The following is a 23,307-nucleotide window of genomic DNA, read 5'->3' as shown; positions in this document are numbered from 1 at the left end:
AGACACGTGAGCAGCCCGCCCCTGTCCAAGGAGCAGCAGCCCCGCGAGCAACCGGCAACAGGCCTAAGAGCAGCAGTTTCATGTGGCCTGCCCTGTTCAAGGAGCAGAAGCTGTGTGTGCAGGCAGTTCCCCCGTCTGAGGAGCAGCAACCACATGAGCAGCTCGCCCCATCCGAGGAACAGCAGCGGCTTGAGAAGCACACCCACCACTGAGGAGCGGCAGCCCCACACAGCCGGACCCCTCTGAGGAACAGCAGCTGCATGCAGCCCACATCCTGTACCTGTCTGAAGAGCAGCAGCTGTGCCACATGAGCAGCCAGCCCCCTTCCATGAGCAGCAGCTGTGCAAGGAGCCCACCCCCTTCCGAGGAGCAGCAGCTGTGTGAGTAGACCATCCTTTTCTGAGGAGCAGCAGCTGTATGAACCGCCTGCCCCCATCCGAGGAGCAGCAGTTGTGTGAGCAGCCCACCCTCTTCTGAGGAGTAACAGATGCACAAGTCGCCGGCCCACATCCGAGGAGCAGCAGCTGTGTCAGCAGCCCACCCACATCCGAGGAGCAGCAGCTGTGTGAGCAGCCCACCGCCTTCTGAGGAGCAGCAGCCACATAAGCAGACCGCCCATGACCAAGGAGCAGCAGCCCTGTGCACTCCGCACTGGTCTGAGAAGCAGCTCCTTCTATGAAGCCAGCATCACCCTAATACCAAAACCAGATAAAGACAACACAATGAAAGAGAATTACAGTCCAATATCCCTCATGAACATAGATGCCAAAATCTTCAACAAAATTCCAGCAAATTGGATCCAGCAGTACATCAAAAAGATCATACACCATGAACAAGTAGGATTTATCCGGGGGATGCAAGGATGGTACAATATTTGCAAATCAATAAACATGATACATCACATAAACAAATTGAGAGCTAAAAATCACATAGTCATATCAATTGATGCAGAAAAAGCATTTGACAAAATGCAACACCCTTTCTTGATAAAAACTCTGAGCAAGGTGGGAATAGAAGGATCATACCTCAACATAATAAAAGCCATATATGACAAACCCACAGCCAACATCATACTCAATGGGCAAAAACTAAAACCATTTCCCCTAAGAACAGGAACAAGACAGGGATGCCCACTCTCACCACTACTGTTCAACATAGTGCTGGAAGTAATAGCCATTGCAATTAGACAAGAAGAAGAAATAAAAGGCATCCAAATTGGAAAACAAGAAGTAAAGCTGTCCTTATTTGCAGATGACATGATACTTTACATAGAAAACCCTAAAGACTCTATCAAAAAATTACTAGACCTAATAAATGAATTTGGCAATGTAGCAGGATACAAAATTAATGCCAAGAAATCTATGGCATTTCTATACACCAATAATGAACTTACAGAAAGAAAGACTAAAAAAGCAATCCCATTTACCATTGCACCAAAAAAAATTAAGGTAACTAGGTATAAACGTAACTAAGGAGGTAAAAGACCTATACATGGAAAACTACATGACACTGAAAAAAGAGATAGAGGAAGACATAAAAAGATGGAAGAACATACCATGTTCTTGGATTGGTAGAATCAACATCATCAAAATGTCCATACTACCCAAAGCAATCTATAAATTCAATGCACTTCCCATTAAAATACCAACAGCATATTTCACAGACCTAGAACGAACTTTCCAAAAATTCATCTGGGATTTAAAAAAAAGACCCCGAATACCTACAGCAATCCTGAGAAAGAAGAACAAAGTAGGTGGGACCTCAATACCAGATATCAAGCTGTATTACAAAGCCACTATTCTCAAAACTGCCTGGTACTGGCACAAGAACAGTCATATAGATCAATGGAATAGAAAGGAGAACCCAGAAATCGACCCAAATCACTATGCTCAACTAATATTTGACAAAGGAGGCATGAACATACAATGGAGTCAAGACAGTCTCTTCAATAAATGGTGTTGGGAAAATTGGACAGATACATGCAAAAAATAAAATGAAACTAGACCACCAACTTACACCATACACAAAAATCAACTCAAAATGGATCAAGGACTTAAACATACAATGGGAAACCATAAAAATACTAGAGGAATCCACAGGCAGAAAAATCTCTGACATATGCCAAAGCAATTTCTTCACTGATATTGCTCCTAGAGCAATAAAAACTAAAGAGAAAATAACCACATGGGACTACATCAAAATAAAAAGCTTTTGCACAGCAAAGGAAACCATCAATAAAACAACAAGAAAGCCCACTGCATGGGAGAACATAATTGCCAATGATATCAATGATAATGGTTTAATCCCCAACATTTACAGGGAACTCATGCAGCTTAACAAAAAGAAGATAAACAACCCAATCAAAAAATGGGCTACTGATCTAAATTGACACTTTTCAAAAGAAGACAGAGGGAAGGGCAAGAGACATATGAAAACCTGCTCAAAGTCACTAATCATCAGAGAAATGCAAATCAAAACAACAATGCTGTACCATCTCACACTGGTCAGAATGGCTATTATCAACAAGTCAACAAATGACAAGTGTTGGCGAGGATGCGGAGAAAAAGGAACCCTCGTGCACTGCTGGTGGGAATGCAGACTGGTGCAGCCACTGTGGAGAACAGTATGGAGTTTCCTCAAAAAATTAAAAATGGAACTCCCATTTGACCCAGTGATCCCACTTCTAGGAATATATCCCAGGAAACTAGAAACAAGAATCAGAAAGGATATATGCACCCCTATGTTCATAGCAGCACAATTCACCATAGCTAAGATTTGGAAACAGCCTAAGTGCCCATCAGCAGATGAGTGGATTAAAAAACTGTGGTACATCTACACAATGGAATACTATGCTGCAGCAAAGAAGAAGTTCTTACCATTTGCAACAACATGGATGGAGATGGAGAGCATTATGCTAAGTGAAATAAGCCAGGCAGAGAAAGATAAATATCACATGATCTCACTCATTTGTGGAATATAATGAACAACATAAACTGATAACCAAAAATAGATCCAGAGACAGAGAAACATCAGTCAGAACGTCAAATCTCAGGGAAGGCAGGGGACAGTGGGGGTACGGGGGAGAGATCAACCAAAGGACTTACATGCATGCCTATAAGCCTAATCAATGGACACAGACTACAGGGGGGTGAGGACATGAATGGGAGGTGTGGGGTAATGGAGGAATAAGGACACATATGTAATACCTTAATCAATAAAGAAATTAAAAAAAAAGAAATCATGAATCCCAATCCTCTTTACCTGGTATTTATTTTGTGAAAGGTACATTTTAGCTCAAGAAATTTTGTGTTAAATAAGAGCCTATGAAGGAAAATCTGTTTCATTTTGCATTGTTTGCCTACAAATCAATTACATTTTAAAAATTACATTGTCAATCACTACTTGGAATTAGTGGCAGCAAGGAAAAATTACAATGTTTTAAGTAGCACAGTTGCTTTATATGAGCTTGAACAACAAGCACATAAACACAAGCTTTTTCAATAGTGACAGCATTCTATGTCACTTACTGCTGCCAATATTAGTTGCATACTGTCCTTCATGCACAAATTGAATCCAATTATGTCAGGGAGAATTTTCTTTAGATATATCCCCAGGTGTTGGCTTATCTTGGAAAACAAACATAAACCACATGGCAAGATCGCTACCAAATATTGCCCCATATTTTTAAAATGGCAGCTAAGAGTATTATTTTGATTGCAGATGATGTCCCCACCTACTCTGGAATTTGTTTGAGTCCAGGACATGTCATAGAAGATATAATTATCTCAGACAAAGAACACTCAGTAAACCAAAAATGGTCCTACCTAAGGAAACTAAGTAAAGTTTCCACATTAGAGTGCCTGTCATTTAATTCAGGTGAGCAGTTGCCTTCCCCAGCTGGATGCACCTCAAGCTTCTAGAATTGCTGTCAAGGAGCAAGTCCTTCCATCCTTGGCAGTGGCCCTTCCATCCACACCACCTCGGTTCACATTCATTACACCATGGACAAAAGCTAGCCCTCACTTAAGAGTTTGCCAAACTCCCTCAAGATAACCTGAGTGAAATACCCATTTAAGGGAGCAGGTTCTCCTTTCCAACTCAGGGTAAAGCACATCAGCACAGTGGCTTCTTGGCATCTCACCTCAAGGGAATGTCATCTCTATTTCTCAGCAACTGCCAGGAGATGATGAGCATAGAACACCGAGTTTGCACATTGTGTCCACCTGCACTATGACAAGTACAAAGGGTAACTTCCTATCCTGACCCAGGAGAATTCTCTCTGGTTTACCCACAGTGCCAGAGTAACTTGTAGCAGCAGTTGTCATTTAGAGACAAATGGTGGTGTCCCCCTTCTGCATCACCCCAATTAACATGCTGCAGCCCTAACCCCGAGTGTGATGGATGGTGTTTGGAGGTGGAGATTTTGGGAGGTACTTAGGTTTAGTTGCTGTCATGAGGATGGGGTGGCCAAGATGATATTAGTATTCTTCTAAGAAGCACAAGAGAGAAAGAGAGATGAGAACCTTCTGTCTACCTGGCCAGGGCACTGGGAGAAGAAGGCCATCTGCTAGCAAGGAAGAGAGCTCTCACGGGAAACAGAATCCACAGGCACATTGATTGTGGATTCCCCAAGCCACAAACTGTGAAAACGTTTCAGCCACCCAGGCTGTGGTATTTTGTTAGAGCAGCCAGAGCAGACTAACTCACACTTTGTCTCCCAATTCTCCAGCACAACATAGGAGGGTCAGGCCTCTGCTCACCATTTCCACAACCTCCATTGGCACAGCACATAGTATAAATGAAAATTACAACCCACTAAGGACTGACAGTTGCCTAAATTCCCAAACTGCCTTGCTCAGGAAATTTCTGCCTAACTGCTCTCATAATGAACACCCTCTTCCTCACCCATTCTTTTTACTTTACCTCTAGGTCCTACGGGGTGCTTCAACATCTTCCTCTTATGAGTGCAACTTGCAGGTGACAAAATTATATGAGAAGAGGCTGCATTTACTTTAATATCCCCAGTCCTAACAATGAGACTCCCCAAGAGCAGATAAAGAGCCAGTGGTGGATAAAAGAGTCAGCAAACACAACTTCTAATTTATTAAGCTTTAATTTATCCTACTTCTTCAATAAACTTAAAACATCATAACTCAGTTAATTTTACAAAACTGGAGACTAAAAGGAACAAGGAAAACTAAGAATAATCAAGTTTTTTTTTTTAATCTCTTCCATTATCCCAACAACTAGAATAGGGATCCTTGTACCCTTCCAAGAATATTATTCCTATTGTGATGTTAGATATTCTGGTGTGAAGGAAGAAAAGCTTTAGATTTCTCCATGGGTGGAAGGGTTGTGCCTGCCATGGCCCTGAAAGATGCTCTGACTTGGGCAGTAGTGGCAGCCCTGGCTGCATCTCTGGCTTGGGCTCTCTCTTCCTTATCTCTCAAAGCTTCTTCATAACACAATGGGTAGGCACTGGGGTGGGTACCATTGACCTTTGCAATAATCACCAGCACTTCCATCTTGCTGGTTTCAAGGTGTGCTTTTGGACCCCACAGAAACTCAGAGCGTGGAGGATCACTGTCGGGCACCTGGTGGCACTCCAGGTACTTCAGCCTCACAAAATCTCCGATGAGCTTCCTGGGCTCCCCAAAAACGAAGTGCTTCCTCCCAGGGTACACTTGCTTCAGACGCAAATCTCTCCAGATCACTTCCTCAGAGACACAGTTGCCATTCATGAAGATCAAACCCAGGATATGCATCAGGAAACCGGTCTTCGGGAACCCCCTGCCAGGACGCACCCTCCCATTATTGGGGAGTTTCAGTTTGCTGACAAGGGCATAGGAGTGATTGCTTGAGTTGACTTCATTGATGTGTAATGCAAAGAAGGTTTCCATTTCATCAGATGCTTTCTTGAGCATCTCACAAAATCGGTCTTGGTATTCTTCCCCGACAATACGCAGCAGGTCTTTCTTCATAATGGGTTGTTTCAGCTTATACTTTGACAGAAGGAATAGCTCCAAAGCCTCAGTCCTCTTTTTGAAATCATCCACCACTGAGACCCCAGTGAAGAGTGTGGTCGCAGAGGAGACAGCCTCATCCTCTTCTTGGCTGCTGGAAGCTTTATCAGATCCAGGGCAAGAAATAGCTACAAAAGAGGTTGGGGTGGTTGGTGAGCTTTGAGGGCCCTGGGAAGTGTTAAATGACCCACCCACAGGCAGACCCTGGCTAATACCTTCACACTGAGTAGAGGAGGAGGGAGGGAACTCTTTTGCTGCTGCTGCAGTGGCCTGAGAATTGCCACAACTCTGAGGGTCAATTTTGGCACGGTGGTGTTTTTTGCTCTTGTGACCAGGTGGCATGATGTCACTATAGTCAGGGACAGCAGGCAGAAGTCTGGACAGGAAATCAGGAGATGGAGATACCTGGATAAAGGAGAAACAGATCATGAGAGTGCCTTCAGTCAGTGGTGAGATGGATTCTACCTTGGCTTTAGCTAAGGCTGCCTCTCCGGGTTTCCTGGAGGGCACTGCTCTAGCAACCCACAGTGCTTCCATTCTGATCCATCTGTTCCTTGAGAAACCTGGAGAGGCACTTGCAGGGATCCTTAGACTACATCCTGGCAGCCCTTCCGAGGGGGTACTGGGCTGACAGCAGAGGGATTTCCAGTGGGGAGCCTGTGTTCTAGGGTGTCAGATTCTTCTCAGTTAACTACCAGAATCATCATGTCAAATATTGGCAGGTCCTGGGCCCCCTCTGTTCTGCTCCTCTGAAATGGACACCTCAAACCAAACCTAGCAGATCTCTGTGACCAAAAGGTCTCCTTCATGGGCTGCTTGGGTCCTTGAGTACTCATGCAGGGTTCTCACCTGGTCTCCGGGTAGTAGCTGGAATCCCGCTCTTCTGCTGACTGGTGGCTGCACTTTCCCTGAAGGCCTCTTTTCTGTTACATTGGATGGAAATAAGTGAGGGTGAGTCTAAGCAGGAAGGCCTACCCTGAGCTGAATGCAAAGGTGGGGCTCAGGATTCTTATCTTATACCATTACAGGCCCTGGGCACAAATTCTTGCACGAGGGGAGTCCGGTCGGCCCACCCTAAGATAGGTTAGGGCTCCCTGGGGGGAGAGGCCAAGGGCAGTTGGGTGGCAGACCTCAGCCTGGATCAGAAAGTGGGTGGCAATTGGGGTTGGGGCCAGCCAGGGGGAGGGCCCATAGTGGGTCAGGGGGAGGGGCTGAGAGCAATTGGCAGGTTACCTCTACCCCTGATCAGGGTGGGATTGGCACATCAGGGGCAGGAGTGGCTGGGGGTGGGGCATGGCATTTTCAGGCCAGCCCTGTCCTCTGGGCAAATTCCCTGTGAAACTCCCAGTGAAGGGGACAATTTGCATATTAGCCTCTTATTATATAGAATGATGGGTGGGCCCCTCAATCTTTCATTTGACTTTTGGTGTAGTAACCTGGGACTCCTCTCTCCTTCCAGCATTTCCTGAGACTGGGCTTCCATGAGGATGAGAGTCACCAAACCTGCCCAGGTTCTCAAGGCTGAGAATAGGGGTTCTCTTACTATGGTCATGGGTATGATATGATGGCCCAGGGAGATGTCCCCTTAACTTCTGGAAAGTCCTGGATATCCTCCTACGGTGAGGGCAAACCGTCCCTCATAAATGAAAGCTCCCAATCCCCGTACCCAGCAGCCCCATCCCCTGACCCCCCAACCAGCTTGCAGGACACCCAAGGAGAAAAGGAGTGTCAGCCATCTTTTCCGGAAACCTCCTGGCATCCTAGTCCAGCAGCGGGATGGGGTCTCCCTGGGTCCTCACAGAGGCCTGCCCCCAGCCCCACCTGGGATGCTTCCTCACTTGAGGGCCCTCCCTCTCGCCAAGGCCTCACACCCTGTGACTTGCTCCCAGAGGCGGCCTGACAGCCTCCCTGCCCGGGCCTCCCAGGGTGGAGGGCAGCGGCAAGGTCCCGGCCTCCTCGCTGAGGGGGTGGGCCTGCCCCGGTGGACCCTCAGACTTCCCACCCTGACATCCTTCAGGACGCGGTCCCCTCCCCTCAGACCAAGGCCCTCAGTGTCCGATCCACCGAGGGGGGCAGGAAGGCCCACCCCACGGGCCCACCATGTTTGGGTCCTCAGGGAGCCATGAGCAGGCCCGGGGCGGATTTCTCCCACGTTCCCTCACCTTGGCTCCGGTGGGGGTGTCACTCACTCTCCCCTGCGGAACTGGGCCGCCCCCGCATCCCAGGGCCCACACCTTCCCCAGACCCTTCCAGGGGATCGCCCTCAGCCCCAGCGCTGTGCCCAGGGTCCCCCAGGCCTGAGAGCAGGGGCAGGGCTGGAGGGTGGGGGAGGGGCGGGACAACCGGGGAGGGGCGGGGCCCCGCACAGAGGGGGTTTGCTCACTCCTCTTTCCTTCCTCCTTGACCAGAGCTACAGCCTGTGCCTTCTCTCCTTCTGCCCTCAGGGTGCTGTCCCCTCAGGTAAAGTCTCCCTTCCAAGGCGCCCCAGGAGGGAGCTGGCGCGGTGCCCCTCAGTTAAAGAGACAGGGCCTCTCCACAGCAACAGTTGGTGGGATCTCTGGCGCCCCCTGTGTTGTAGCGTGGAAGCACCCTCCCTCTCACAGGGATTGTCACCTGCACTCCTCTCAGGACCTGGGACACTTCCCTGGGCCCCAGCCCTTAGGCAAGGCCCTCACCTCCCAGGGGAGTCCCTGTCCTAGTCAGCCCCCAGGGAGATCTAAGAGCAGATGAGGGAAGGGTCTGCAGGACTGGCTCGGTGATTGGGTCATTCATCTGGGTCCTCATCTGGGCTGCTGTCTCTTTAAGAAAAGGCTTCCCCAGGAATGCCACATCCCTGAAAACTCTTGAGTAACCTGCCTACTGCAAGGTCTCACAAAAAACAGGTCTGTGTCCAGGAGTGATGTGAGATGGGGAGGCTCAGGGACCAGGCAGAGGACCCAGGGTAGATGGCAGGTTCCAGACAAAAACAAAAACACACACATACAACCAGGATCTTGTCTTGCTTCTCTATAGGACCCAGACTTGGCCATTTATGAACTCCTGTTCCTAAAGATTAACTTACCATAAGAGACAGGCTGAGCCAGGTAATCTGGTAACGTCCCATCTCACATGATCATATTATCACTGGATATTATCTCCTGCCTTTCATTATTCACCTTTCTCAATGGTCTCTTATGTTTAGTGCTCTGACTATGCATTCCAGTCCACCACATGCAGCACAAAATTTTTAATTAATTGTCTGAGATGTATTTTGGATCACTGAGAATAAAAGTGAATGCAGACATACAACATCTGTGTCAGAGTGGCAGAGGTAGGACAGTGTGTGCCCTGGGTGAATTCAGACCAGGGGTCTTGTCTACTTCTGTCACTTACCTGCTTGTGAGTATCAGCATTTGCTACGTTCACACACTGAAAACTGAATGTGATAAACCCTATCTTTTTAAGACTGTGGGAATAGCCCTAACCAGTTTGGCTCAGTGGATAGAGCGTCGGCCTTCGGACTGAAAGGTCCCAAGTTCAATTCCGGTCAAGGGCATGTACCTTGGTTGCGGGGCACATTCCCAGTAGGAGGTGTGCAGGAGGCAGCTGATCTATGATTCTCTCTCATCGATGTTTCTAACTCTCTATCCCTCTCTCTTCCTCTCTGTAAAAAATCAATAAAATATATTTAAAAAAAAAAAGACTGTGGGAATAAGTGCTGTATGTGAAGCATCTGTCAACATGACTAGCAAACAATGTGTTTTTTTTTTGTTATTGTAGTTTTTAAAAATATTTTTATTGATTTCAGGTAGAAAAGGAGAGGGAGAGAGAGATAGGAGCATCAATATGAGACAGAACCACTGATCTGCTGTGCGGATTAAGTTCACAACACAGGCATGTGCCCTTGACCAGAATCAAAGTCGGGACCCTTCAGTCCTTAGGGCGACTCTCTATCCACTGAGCCAAACCTGCTAGGGCAACACTGGGTTTTTAATGAATGGCACTTACTATTTTTACCTACACAGTGTCATTGTGCATTTTTTAAGTCCAGGATATGTCGGATAAAATGTAATGTTCTCAGATACAACAATACCAAATCATCCAACACTTCACTTTGCAATGTAAATTTAAATAGCTTTTCTTCTTTAGAGCGTTTATTATTTAACATTGATTTGGTGTTGTTTCCCTCTGCCCCCACATCTTGCTTCAACTTATAGTTCCTAGAATTCAATCAAGGACCAAATCATTCAATCCTTTCCATCCGGCCTTCCATCCAAACCACTTCCACTAGCTTTTGCTTCCTTTCCCACCAAAATGTAGCCCTCTCTTAGAACATTCAAAGTCCACTCAAGGTATTCTAGTTAAAATGCTCTTCTAATACAGTGGGATATAACTCTACCATTTCAAGGCACATAGACTCAACACCCTGGCTCTGTTCATCTTCACTTCAAGGCAATGTACCATTATTTGTCAGACACTCCCTGCAGAGAGTGCATAGCACACCCCTTTGTGGACTCTATATTCCTGCATTGAGATCATAGAAGAGACACCTTTGATTCCTACCTGGAGGGTGGGGAGAGGCTGCAGGGAAGGGATGCTGGGTCCTGGGCAGCCATCTTCTCTCTGGAGTAGCTTCTAGATTCACATCTCCAGCCCTGCCACCCACAAGAGGGCCAGCAACACCAGCGTGGTTTCTATGAGAAATGGAGTTCCGAATGGGTGAGGAGGGGTGAGACCTAAGCCATGGAAAGCTAGGGGCTCCTCCCTGGAACCCAGGTAGCCTTCACCACTCTATGGGGTGTGGGCTTTCCTGGGACCACATGGGTGCAAGGTGCTATGTCCCCTGAGAGCAGTCCCTGGTGGAGCATTACAGGGTAGAGGAGGGAGGGAACCAGACCCTTTCTTAGTTATGGTGGCAAAAAGGGCTTAAAAGGAACAACAGTGCACCCTGGACTGGTGGATCAGGGGGTTGTAGTGTTTTCCTGTGCACTGAAAAGTTGTGGCTTAGATCCCTGGTCGGGACACATAATGGAGGCAAGTGATCAATGTTCCTCTTCCTCTCCATTTGTCCCTTTAAAAACACACAATAGAAACATATTCTTGGGTGAGGATTTAAAAAAAGAAAAAGAATGACAGGACAAGTGCTCTGTGTGAGCTATGCCACCTGAATTGACATCCTGGAGTCTGTGACATATAGGGAGAAGGGAAGCCCCACTGTGGTGCTTAGGTGCCCAGAGAAGAGAGGTGAGGACTGTAGTGCTGACTGCGCTGATAAGAGGAGGTAGTTTGACACCCAGGAAGTCAGGGCAGGGGTCCAGTGGAAAACAAAGGCAGGTGGAACATAGGCAGGGGCAAACACAGCACATTGAGTGAGTCTAACCACTGAAAGCAAGCATGCAGGAATAACAGAACATTTTTTGACTCAGAGCAGGACGCATGTGAACATAGGAAGGACCTGCAGCAATAAGGTGAACAGACACTTAAGTTCAGGTCCTTTCCTGGGCAAGAACAATTGAGAGAATCAATCAGGTGGCAACTGGGGTAGATAGAGAGCAGGCATGTTGCAAATATATACCCCTAATGAACAGGGCTTCAATGGGCAACCCATAATTGGTCGCTCTCCCTGTGTGGGGATTCTGAATCTGCTCATAACAAATTTTTCACGCTTTTGCCTAAATCTTATGGTCCAAGGTACCCAATTCTCAGCATCCCGAGGCACGGCCCTGGAAAATAACCTTGGCTCACTGTTCTGGTTATCATGGTGACTGTGAAAAGAGTTCCTGGACTGCAGGATGCAGGAACTTGCCCCTCATGTCCCAGCAGGAGACTACTGGCCATGCAAGTCATGTGATGTAATGGGAGCCTAGTAAAGGAGGCTTAGAGAGTTGGGGAAGGGAAGGGGCTGCAGGGACTGTAGAGTCTTCTTGTGAAGGAACAGCAAAAAAGTTGTGCAAAATACACCTTGCATTCTGCTCCCCCCTCCACTGGTCTGAGGAATCAAGGGGAGGAGTTACTGGAATCTAGAGCCACAAAGTGGACCTGGGTGGAGAACATTCCAAAAGCAGTGGGGTGCTTTGTTCAGGGTACAGCCAGAACCCAGCACCCTGGCGGGCAGGAAGCCGGAAAACCAATACCCAGTTCACTCTCATCCTGCCCTCCATTTCCTACTGATACTTCCCAAGATCCAGCCACCTAGTAGCCAGTGGGAGCCAGAACATCCACCTCAACAGAGCTCATTCAGATGTACCTCCCAGGACACAAAGCAGATGCAGGATCAGGCCAGAGCATGGTACACCAGGGCAACCCAAGGGAAGCAGAGCAAGGAGCCAGCTCCAGAAGAAGCCCTCAGGGGCTCATGTTACAAATGCAGACACAGTTCTTCCAATTCCTTGACAAAGGAGCTGAGCAGGAACAGGAGTTGTGGGAGGCCAAATATTGAGGGAAAGTCAGCTTTGTTTTCTAAGACCTTCATGCAAATCCCTGGGTACAGAAATAGAGTATTGGTTAGGTCCTAACCATTAGGAGAAGGACAGTGAAAAAGAGGAGAGTGAGGAACAGGAGGGTGAGGAAGAGTAGAGTGAGGAATGCGGTTCAGCCACTTGACACAGTTGAAATGTGTAGGCAACTTTGAGGAATGGAGGCCTCAGAACCAGGTACAGGGTGACCTCTGTGTGGATGGGGCATTGGACCTGGGAGTAGATATTTGGGGTGCAGGTTTTCAGAGGCTGGAGGAGATAGTTGATGGATACTGGTTTGCCCTGTGGTGGGTTGAAATGAAACCTGGGAAGGGTTGTTGGAGAGAACGAGTCCAGGATGTAGAGTCATAGTGGTGACTGAGCACTCATGGGGATGTGACAATCTAAGTGGCAATGAGCCTATGGGGTGGGAAGAATGATTCAGGAAGGGTTTTGGAGGTGAAGGTGGGAGGGGGCACAAACAGGCACCTGAATTAGAGTAGAGGCGCCAGGTCTACCTCAGTAGGAGAAGGGGGGAGGATGTGTAGCTGTTTGCATACATCCCCAGGCTCCCTCGGTATCATCCGCCTACTGCACAGATGGGGAGACTGAGGGCCACAGTGGGCTGTCCACACCACAGCCTGGATCTGCAGGAACCAGAAATGTCTCTCTGAGACTTTTGTAGCCCCGTCTACATGGCTTCTGCTCCGTATAAGTGTGGAGCATAGAGTCTGTGGGGGCAGAGCTTCCACCGATGGTCCATGGAAACCAAGACCACAGGGATCCAAGGGGCTGGGAAGTGGGAGGCATGTGAAGTTGGGACACAAATGTGTGGAGGTGGTGGATTTGCTCAACACTCACTGTTCATTTGCTCACCCCTTACCATGTGGGTAATTATGGCCACCAGGGAGGAAAAGGTGCAGTTGTGTCTCCAGAGAGTGTGGGCAACAAGGATTGGGAATCATGGGGACATGGGATGGGTTGCTGAAGGCTGTCTGCAGAGGATTTTGAGGGATTTTGGTGGATCTGGGGTGCAGGATGATATGGGGGTGCATCGGCAGGACACATGTGACCATGTGTGTGGCAGGAGGGGCGGATGTGGGTGGGTGGGAGCTAATTAGCTGCAGTCTGGTCTCTGGGCAGGGCCTGGACTCAAGCCCATGTCTGCCAGCCTCATGTCAGCTGCACCAACAAAGCTCATTTTTCCTGTGGCTTCCCATCATCCCCAGAACCCTCCAGCTGCCACCCAGTCTGTGTGATCAGGGTCCTCCCAGTGTTGTCAATGGGGTCAGGGTGGGAGTGGTGCACAGAAGACCATAGGTGAAGGCCAAAGAGGGGTCTCCTTTTTCTCTGGTTCCTGGGGTGGGAGAACAGGGAGCTTGGGGCTCCTGACTCAGCCTAAGAAGGTCCTTCCATGCAGCCCAGTCCATGGTGGCTGGTGATAGCACGTGTCAGAGAGAGGATCCAGCTTTCCAGCCCAGCCCTCCAAACCCCAGGACTCTGGCTTAGGCTCCTCTGAGTCTCATATGCCTGAAAAGCCTGGGGCAGTGGCTGGGCTCTCTACCTCTTGATGGTCCCAGGCTTCTCACAGCTTATGCATTCCACAGCCTCAGGACCAGCCCCCAATGAGCACCCAGCCTACCAGAATTTTATGACAATTAGAAACGGAAAACCATTAGAGAAGGAGGTGGGACAACCCCAAACCCAGCACAGTGGCAAGAAGGCCTCTCTTTTCTGGCTGGTGTGTCGAATAGCTGAGCATTGACCCATGAACCAGGAAGTCATGGGTTTGATTACCATTCAGGGCACATGCCTGAGATGAGGACCCAATCCCAAGTGGGGGATGTACAGGAGGCAACCAAACAATGGTTCTCTCTCATGGATGTTTCTATCTGCCCTCATATCTCTCTCTCTCTCTCTCTCTCTCTCTCTCTCTCTCTCTCTCTCTCTATCTCTATCTCCCTTTCCTCTGTCTCTCTTTCATCGCTCTCCCTCTCCCTCTCTCATAAAAAATTTAATAAAAGTATATTTTAGAGTCCACTGTTGAGACTGGGGTGGGGACCAAGCCAGGGAGCAGGTTGCACTATGGGCACAGACCTGAGAAGAGAGCCCTCCCAGGGTCTGAGACTCAGAAATAATAGAGTAAATGGTCTAGAACAAGGGTGAAAGCCGGCAGCACTGGTACTTTTGAAAAGGGCTGCAAAGCAAGAAAAGGGCTCCATACCTGAGAAAAGCGATGAGGTTCCACAGCAGCTTGGCCAAGGAGCTAAACACAAGGGAAGCCCTGGTAGCATTCCCTAGGCGCCTATGGAAGCCTGTTTCCACCCAGGCCTAACTCTCCCGGGGCTAGAGGCATCTGAATTCAAACCATTCACTTTCTTCCTGTGATTAAAGTAGGCAAGCCCTTTGTTTGAGGGTCTGGAGAGAAACCTGAATGGCCTAGGACTGTAGGCCTAGAGACTGGGACAGCAAAGTCTCCTTGCACTGCTGGGAGGGCCTGCTCAGCTAAGCTCTTCCTGGGGGCAGCCTGCCCAGATGCCTGTGTGGAGACCTGCTCAGAAGAGACTTCCAGTGTCCCCTTGTTCACACATTCCTCAGCAAGCAATGAATCACCTCTTGTGTGCAGGTCCCAGTGTGCCAGGGCCAGAGAAGTCCACAGTGGCTGGCAGAGTGAAAGGCTGGTGTGCTGACGCCAGGTCCTGATGCCCAGAGTCTTGGAGTGTTCCCACTAGGGCAGCCTCCAAGGAGGATGAGGACCTTGAGATGATGATAACCAAGGATCGTTTGGGTGGATCCTAAATGCCATCACACATGTCCCTCTCAGAGAGAGGCAGGTGAGCGTAGATAGAGCAGAAAGAGATGTGAAGACAGAAGCAGAGATGGAAGGGATACAGCCACAAGCCAAGGTCACCAGCCACCGCCAGAAACTGCCAGAGGCCTGGAGTTGATGCTTGCCCCAGTCTCTGGAAGGTACCCATCCTGATCACATTTTCATGCCTTTTAGAGTCCTGTAGGACTATGGCTGGCAGGCTACAAGTGTGTACATTTATGTCACTTTAATCCCCAAAGTCTGAGGTAATCTTTATATTAGCCATACATTTGGGGTTCTTCAGAGAAAAAGAACCAATAGGATGGAGAAAGAGAGGTTGGTTCACAGGATTACAGTAATGGCCAGTCCCATGATCTGCAGGGTGTGCAAGCCAGGTGGGAGTCCTGGGGAGCCAAGGGTTGTATATTCAACTCTCTTGATCATTTGTGCTGCTATGACAAAATATCAGAGACTGGGTGGCATGTAATCAACAGACATTGATTTCTCAGAGTTCTAAAGGCTGGAAGTTTGGTATTATGGTCAAACAAGGACTCATGGATGTGTCCTCACATGGCTAGAGATATTATGTCTTCAACGTGATGGTTAAGGTAGAATGAGGCCATTAGGATAGGCCAGTGGTTGGCAAACTGCAGTTTGCCAACCACCGGGATAGGCCATAATCCAAACTTATGAGAATTTAGGTCATCCATGGAGACATCAGGCTCAGACAAGGGATGGCCAGGAGAAGTGGGAAGCCATTTGCAAGCTAAGGAGAAAGCGCACAGAGCAAACCAAAACTGCCATTACCTGGACATTGGAATTCCAGCCTCCAGAACTGTGAGAAAATCAATTTCTGTTGATTAACCATCCACTCTGTTGCATATACTCTGGGCAGCCTGAGATAAACAATACTCTGCCTAGGATGCATATTGATTTACTGGATTATCTGCCCTACTAAATTAATTCCTAAAAACATGTTCAGTGGCCCCCTATTTACCCTGTGAGATGAGGTTGGCATTTCTGCACTATGGTGATGTGCTGTCCAGAACCACAACACTGGACCCTAAATAGATGATCTAGACAGGAATCTATCAATGATGCATGCTTCCAAGTTGGGAGAGAGGGACACCACACCCCCTACAATGGCACAGTGGTGGGGGGTTTACACTAAGGAACAGTGAATGAGCAAGTTCTGTGGGAGGCAGTCTGTGGGGTATCAAGAGGTTGAGGTGACCCCTGATTCCCCTACAGTATATAATCACATGGTTTGCCAAGTCCAGAGGATGGTAGGGAAAAGAAACCCATTACTTAAGAATAAATGTGATACGGGCCTTATCCCCTTCAAAAAGATCAATTTGTGGTACGGGACTTTATCAACAAGTGAAGAGTATAGAGGGGAATTTGCAGTTAGACAATCTGAGGCCCTGTTGGTTTCAAGGCATGTCAAGGCAGCACATATTATCATGCCTTCATTTTGGACCTTTCACCACAGTGCAGTTTTCAATGCAAATATTTTCCATTTTTTTTCTTTTTTTTAAAATGTATTTTATTGATTTTCTACAGAGAGGAAGGGAGAGGGATAGAGAGCTAGAAACATCGATGAGAGAGAAACATTGATCAGCTGCCTCCTGCACACCTCCTACTGGGGATGTGCCCGCAACCAAGGTACATGCCCTTGACTGGAATCGAACCTGGGACCTTTCAGTCCGCAGGCCTACGCTCTATCCACTGAGCCAAACCAGTTAGGGCCAAATATTTTCTTTCTCAACTCAGACATCTCATCTGAGTTTCTGTCTTCTGCTCACCACCTCGTACCTAACTGACAAGGATGTCTCAGAGGCTGATTTGCAGTGTCCCCAAATCTAAACTGCCTTGATTCAGACAGTTCACGCTTACTCCTGTCACCTGGAACACCTCCGGAATCACCTACCCTTTTAAGTTTCCTATGAGGCATCGAGAGTTTCTCAACATCCTCTTTAAGTGATTGAAGCTCCTAGCTAGCAAAGTTCTATGAAGGGAGGCTGGGTCTTTATCTTACCATCCTCAGTACTGATACATGGCTTTCCTAAAAACATATGTTCATTTAAGATTGTGGAATAGAAGAGAAAGGGTATAAGAGATCTTTTATATTAAGATTTATTATATCCTACAACCTTGAGTAAGCTAAACATATAGAGGTATGAAACAAGTTTACAACAGAAATGGTGGTAAAGACAAAGGAGAATCAAGGTGGATGAAATTTTATTTTTTTCCTATTCTATTGTTTCAACTATATTACTGTGGGATTGTTCCCCATGATGTCAGATATTTCGTTCACGACAAAAATGAATCCTTAGATTTACTAGTTGTGGAGACACCCCTGGACCAGGCCATGGAACATTTCCTGCCAGTGGTATCAGTGTCAGCCCCGGCTGCCCATCTGGCTTGTGCTTTTCTACCTCCTCTCTCAAAGATGCTTTGTATTGTCATGTGAAGGCACTTGGAATCGTATCATTCAGCTTAGGTCAAAATTCCAGGATTTTCAACTTGGTTATTTCTGTGTAAGTTTTGGGCCCCAGAGGAACTCATAGCATGGAGTATGACTGTGGGGAACCTGTCAGTGTTCCATGTACTCCACCTTCACTAGATCGTTGGTGATAAGCTTCCCAGATTCCCCATTGATGTAGTGTTTCCTCCCAGGGTACACTCACATGCCTCTACTCTAAAAACCCACAGAGCTCCTGTGCCTTGAGAAAACTTCAGGCTGTATCCTGCCAGTCCTGCCTCAGGCATACGGAGGTGACCATAGGGGCTGGCAGTGTTTGAGTTTGAGGAGTCTGTTATTTCACATTCAAGAGCATCATTCAACTGGTGGCAAGCCATGGGACCAAAAAGAATAAAGTGAAGGATACCCTCAGCTCATCAACCCAGTGCAGGTATTCCCACTATTGACTGTTCAGTGGTGGGTTTTCTGTCCTGGTTTCTTTGGGGCCCGCAATCCTCACTAAGCATACACATTTGGCTTCATATCTGGCCTTGTGTCCCCACTCCTTCAGGTGAATAGTGGCTACACCTTCAAACTAAATATGTCACCTCCACTAGACCACATAAAATAAGTGTTGGGAGAGTTGAAGCTTGCTATCCCTGTCCTGGGTCTTTAAGCACCTAAAGGCAAAGCCGGTGTGGGGTCAGATGCATAGTCATCCCTTCTATTTAAGGGTGGATGTACCCTCTGACCATGCTTTGAGCCACCACACCCATGTTCTAAGATTCCTCCATGACCCTTGGGCCTGCCCCTAATTTTAAGTCCAGGACCACTTTAAGGGCCCTACAGGAATATGAGGATCTCCTGATCTGGACATACCTGTTCTTGGATTATTGAGGCCGAGTAGGAAATTACTTTATGGTGTACTCAATATTGGGGGTGTGTGGTTACTTAGGACCTCATAGTGTTCACCTTGGCTTCTGGAAAACTTAGAAATCATCCCACTACTGGCCTCAGGCCATACCTTTAACACCAAGTCCCTCACCCTCTTTATGACACCACAGGAGGGTGTGATTGCATCATCACATCATGCAAACAATGCCAAGATATCTCATGGCAGCAGCAAGGGCAGGGTCCTCTGGGGACCTCACAGTTCTGAAAAGAATAGGTTGCTCACCTTGACTACTGAAAGATGCTAGGAACTCCTTCCTTTCATTACCTGAGGACCCTCCCCTCAGAACAAGGCCCTCACATCTCTGACACCTACAGAGTGAGTCTAAGGGCCCTGCCTAAGGAATATTAGGGATAATGGCTTGGGGAATCTCTATGCCACCTCATGGTCTTAGTGTCTATGTTCCCCAGAGATGTAATTCATGGTTCTGCCCTTATTTCCTGGCAGGGCATAGATCCCCTTCCTGTGCTCACCTAGGTCTCAGAGCTGCAGGCCTATGCCCTCACCTCCTGAGGAGCCATGGAAGGAAAGGTCAGGGAATGCACATGAGGCTCTCCTGCTATTGCCCATCCAGGTGTGACATCAGGATTCAGGCTCTGTGGGGCCTCTCTGTTCAGGGTAAGGGTGTGCCCTTAGTCCTTACTCAGGATCCTTCCCTTGACTCCTGGCAGGCCCCTGGAACTCCTCTTTCTTTCACCTTAACATCACCCGTGTACACCAAAGCTCTCATGTCCCTGAGAAACCTGAAAATTAGTAAATGGATTCTCAATTTGACAGCCATTCCATGGCCTTTTGGGTCTGAGAGGAGACATAAGCCATTATCTCTGTGGCTCCCTTGTCATCATTCATCAGAATCCTCCTCTTGACTCCTGTCTGTCCTGTGAAAAGCCTTTTTAGAAATGCCATATCCTTGAGAATTATTTTCTAGTGTCCCTATTGTAAACCGAGAATAGGATGGTTTTGTGCCAGGAGTGTTTTGGGATGGAGATGCTGCAGCCAAGCCAGGGAGCAGAGGACAAGTGATGTGCTGTCAGAGAAAACACACTGACCTCTTCCTCCCTTTCAGTAGCCATACTTAGCCTATTAGCTAACTTCACTTCTAAGAGTTTTACTCTCTACAAAGGGGCTGAGCCAAATGACTTTGTGATCTCTGTGCTCTAGTGGTTTACTGATATTTTCCTTGTAGATTTTGATGTTATCCCTGAGTACCATCTTTTTCTTTCTTTATTCATATCTCACATATATTTAGGTCATTTTATTGCTTGTTCCTGGGGCTGTGGTTTTCAAATCAATATATTGAGTATGAAGTCCTGCTTTTTGACAGAAGTACATTTTGAAATCCAGAGCAGGCAAATGAATTAAGTGGCATGTGGTGTACCACAGACTTGAAGGAGTGCCAGAGGATGTGTTCTAGAGGAATTCAGTGCCATGCTTAAGTCCTACTATGTCAGTTTTAGCCTTCAATGTGAGACTATCCAAAGTATTTTATCTACAAATCAATCTGGTAGTCTTTCACACAGGACTGTGGATATTCACTTGTGATGAATATAAACCATCTGGCAAAGTATTAGGTGAATTTGGTGCTTGTAATGTATGGCAGTTATCTCTAAGATGCTTTGACCCCAGATGATAACCACCTTTCATCACAGAATTTAATTTCTATGCTCTATTACAGAACATGGAACTGTATAAAAGTTAGAAAACCACGTCAGGCAATATGTTGCTACCAAGTAAAACTTAGTAGAATTTCCCCTATAGAGCATTTGTTGTTTAATAGGGATGTGGGGATATCTTCTCTGGCAAGATGCAACTCAATGTTCATTAGTCCCAAGGACCAACCACTTGTCTTCCAAATGAACCCTAATTTTATGAATTTCATTGCCACCATAAATAGAGCCTGCCCTTCCTTTTTGCCAAGTGAAACTCAAATTTTCTACATGAAGTGCCATTTTCATGGAGAGAGATCAGGCTCTGCCAGCCCATGAAAAGCTAGATTTTCCAGTGGCTCCATGGCATCTCACTTCAAGGGCTATCACACTTATTTTTCAGAAACACTCTAGACATCCTATGCTCAAAACACCTAGTTTGAGCACTATGTTCTCCTGCCCTGGAGCAAGTGGATTGGACCCCTTCCAGTCTGGCCTCAGGTGAAGATTGCACTCAGCTTTTTCCAGATCCCCAGGTAAAGTTTAAGATCTGTTTTCCATTCCAGACTTAGTCTCTCAACTCTTAAGACCCATTACCTGAGTGTTGGGCCCCTACTTCACAACTCCTCATCTTCATCCAGCCCATCATGCAGCCCAACTGAAAATTACCTGCCCTCCACATCCTCAGGGACTGGATATTTCCAGGGCCAAACACTGACTTGCTCACATGATGGACAATAAATTGCTCTCTTCCACACCTCTTCTGTTACTTGTCATTTATTTATTTCTTACATTGGATGACACCATTTGCCTTCTATGACCAATGCTGCTGATAGACTCTCTAAATTTTATGGACAGTGGCTATTAGGCTTATTTTTCTTACCATCACTACTAATTTGAGACATTTCCAAAGAGCAGATGGTCTAGTAATGCTGGAGGGGAAAAGAAAAGACATGAGCAAGAATTCAAATTTATTAGGATTTATTTTCTCAAAAACTCTGAAGGGATAAGCAAATCCAGGTATATGCTATTTAATTTTATAAGAAAAGAACAAGGAGAATAAAGCACACTAAAAATTAATCAGCCTTTACTTTGTTTGTCCATTTTGTTGTCCCAAATATTTTCATAAGCCCAGTAAAAATCCTATTCCTGTGCCTTGCACTGTAGGAAAAAGAACATATTGAAGGCTTTTCAATCAGCTTGTAATAAAAAAACTCTTAATATTAAATTTCATCTTTAATAAGTGTGACATACATGACATTAAGAAACTTAGATTCTGAAGCAAATAAACCTTTACTTAGAAGGAACAACTTTTGAAAATACATACAACCCTAAAAATTAATCATCTGCAGAAGAAAAGAAACCCAACCGCATAAACGTTTTGTTTCCTCCAGAGCCCACTACTCTACTATTCAGAAGGGTGACTGCCCTCCTGAAACTCAAAGTGAAAAGGCTGCCTCAGATCTCCCTAGGTGTGGGAGCAGCTGCTGGACTTCGCCTGGGAAGGAGCCCTGTACTTGGTAAAAGAGCCAACCATGGCTGCGGCTCTCAACCATGCTTTATCTTCCTCATCTCTCAAGGCTTCATCATACAGGATTGGGAAGGCAGTAGGTGCCTTGTTGAAGATCCGGGCCAGCACCTCCAGCACTTTCATCTTGCTGATATCAGTGTGTGCTCTTTGGCCCCACAGGAACACGTAGCTGGGAGGATTACTGTCGGGAACCTGGCGGCACTCGAGGTACATTTGCTGAACCAGATCCTCGGTGATGAATTGCCTGGGCTCCCCGAAGATGACATGCTTCTTCCCAGGGTGGACCCCGAACACATTCAGGAAATTCCAGATCTCCTCTTCAGTGGCAATGTTGCCATTCATGAAGATCACGCCCAGGATCACCATCACAATAGGGGTCTTGGGCAAGACCTCATCACTGCTCAGGTCTCCCTCAATCGGGAGGCCAAGCTTGCTAAAAAAGGCATAGGTGTGGTTCTTGGGGTTGACTTCCTTGAACTCAAGGCCAAAGACCAGCTCCATGCGCTCAGAGGCTCTCCTGAGGATCTCAGAGAAGTGCTCCTTGTACTTCCTGTTGACAAACTTCAGCAGTGCGTTCTGAGTGATGGGCTCCTTCCTTTTCAGCTTCTCCAGCAGGAACTGCACCACCTTGCTCACCTCCCTGCTTAGAGGATCTTTGCGAGCCTGCAGAGCTGAAATTGCTGCATGGAAGGCACTTGCACTTTCCTCACCTTGGCTCTGGGCAATGGCATCAGATATTGGGCAAGAGACACCTGCCTCAGAAGAGCTAGTGGCTGCCGCTCCCTCTGACTCCTCGGATAGGCCAGGTGCAGGGGAGCTCTGGGGAGAATCATCATGTGGAGGAGAGGAGGGGTGCTCTTCAACCTCCCCTGCTGTGGCCTGAGCACCCTTGAGACTCTGAGTCTCACTCAGGGCCTGCTGGCGTTTCTCTCGTCTCAGCTTACTCTTCTTTCCCCGAGGCATGAGGACACTGGTCAGGGACAGTGGCCACCCTTGGGGCAGGAGAGGAAGTGATGCTGGCACCTGGAGGAGGGAGAGTGAGATGGTGTGTGCACCCTCAGCAGGGAAATTGCACCTGGGCTTTATCCCAGGCCATGTCTGCAAGATCTGAGGGCAGTGATCCAGCGACCCAGAGGGCGCCTGTTCTGCCCAGCCTCTGCCCTAAGACCCTGCAGTGGAAGTTAAAGTGTGCCTTAGTCAGAGCCACAGAATCTAACCTGGGTTTTCCCTAGGTGACTATGGGGCTGGCAGAGGGTATACAGGACCCTGGGTTTGGGGAGTGCTCCCAGTTCACATTCAGTATCATCAAGTTAATTGTTGGCAAGACCTGGGCCCCCACTTCCTGCCCTTCTCTGAAGGTGACACAAAAACCTCCATGCCACAAGTTTGTGTTGAGATGCTGCTTCTGGCAGGGGGCACACAGAACTGACATCGCTATGAGCCTTCTC

The 23,307-nt window shown here is 47.4% G+C and overlaps 2 protein-coding genes across 2 annotated transcripts; both read right to left on the bottom strand.

Moving 5' to 3' along the window:
* Positions 1–5,297: 5,297 nt before the first annotated feature.
* LOC308239520 (melanoma-associated antigen B5-like) lies at positions 5,298–9,126 on the bottom strand (the record flags this gene model as incomplete). Its single annotated transcript, XM_080652303.1, has 3 exons — positions 5,298–6,151; positions 6,239–6,428; positions 9,085–9,126. The coding sequence occupies 3 exons, from the start codon at positions 9,124–9,126 to the stop codon at positions 5,298–5,300; spliced, it is 1,086 nt and encodes a 361-aa protein (XP_080508429.1).
* Positions 9,127–21,796: 12,670 nt separating this feature from the next.
* On the bottom strand, positions 21,797–22,822 carry LOC308239519 (melanoma-associated antigen B1-like; the record flags this gene model as incomplete). The annotated part of the gene is made up of 1 exon (XM_080652302.1): positions 21,797–22,822. The coding sequence occupies one exon, from the start codon at positions 22,820–22,822 to the stop codon at positions 21,797–21,799; it is 1,026 nt and encodes a 341-aa protein (XP_080508428.1).
* Between the last annotated feature and the right edge of the window lie 485 nt (positions 22,823–23,307).

This window comes from Plecotus auritus (genome assembly GCF_963455305.1).
Source record: "Plecotus auritus genome assembly, chromosome: X".
Classification (NCBI taxonomy): domain Eukaryota; kingdom Metazoa; phylum Chordata; class Mammalia; order Chiroptera; family Vespertilionidae; genus Plecotus; species Plecotus auritus.
The sequence above is the reverse complement of the archived record's forward strand: the minus strand, read 5'-3'. Positions and strand labels throughout refer to the sequence as shown.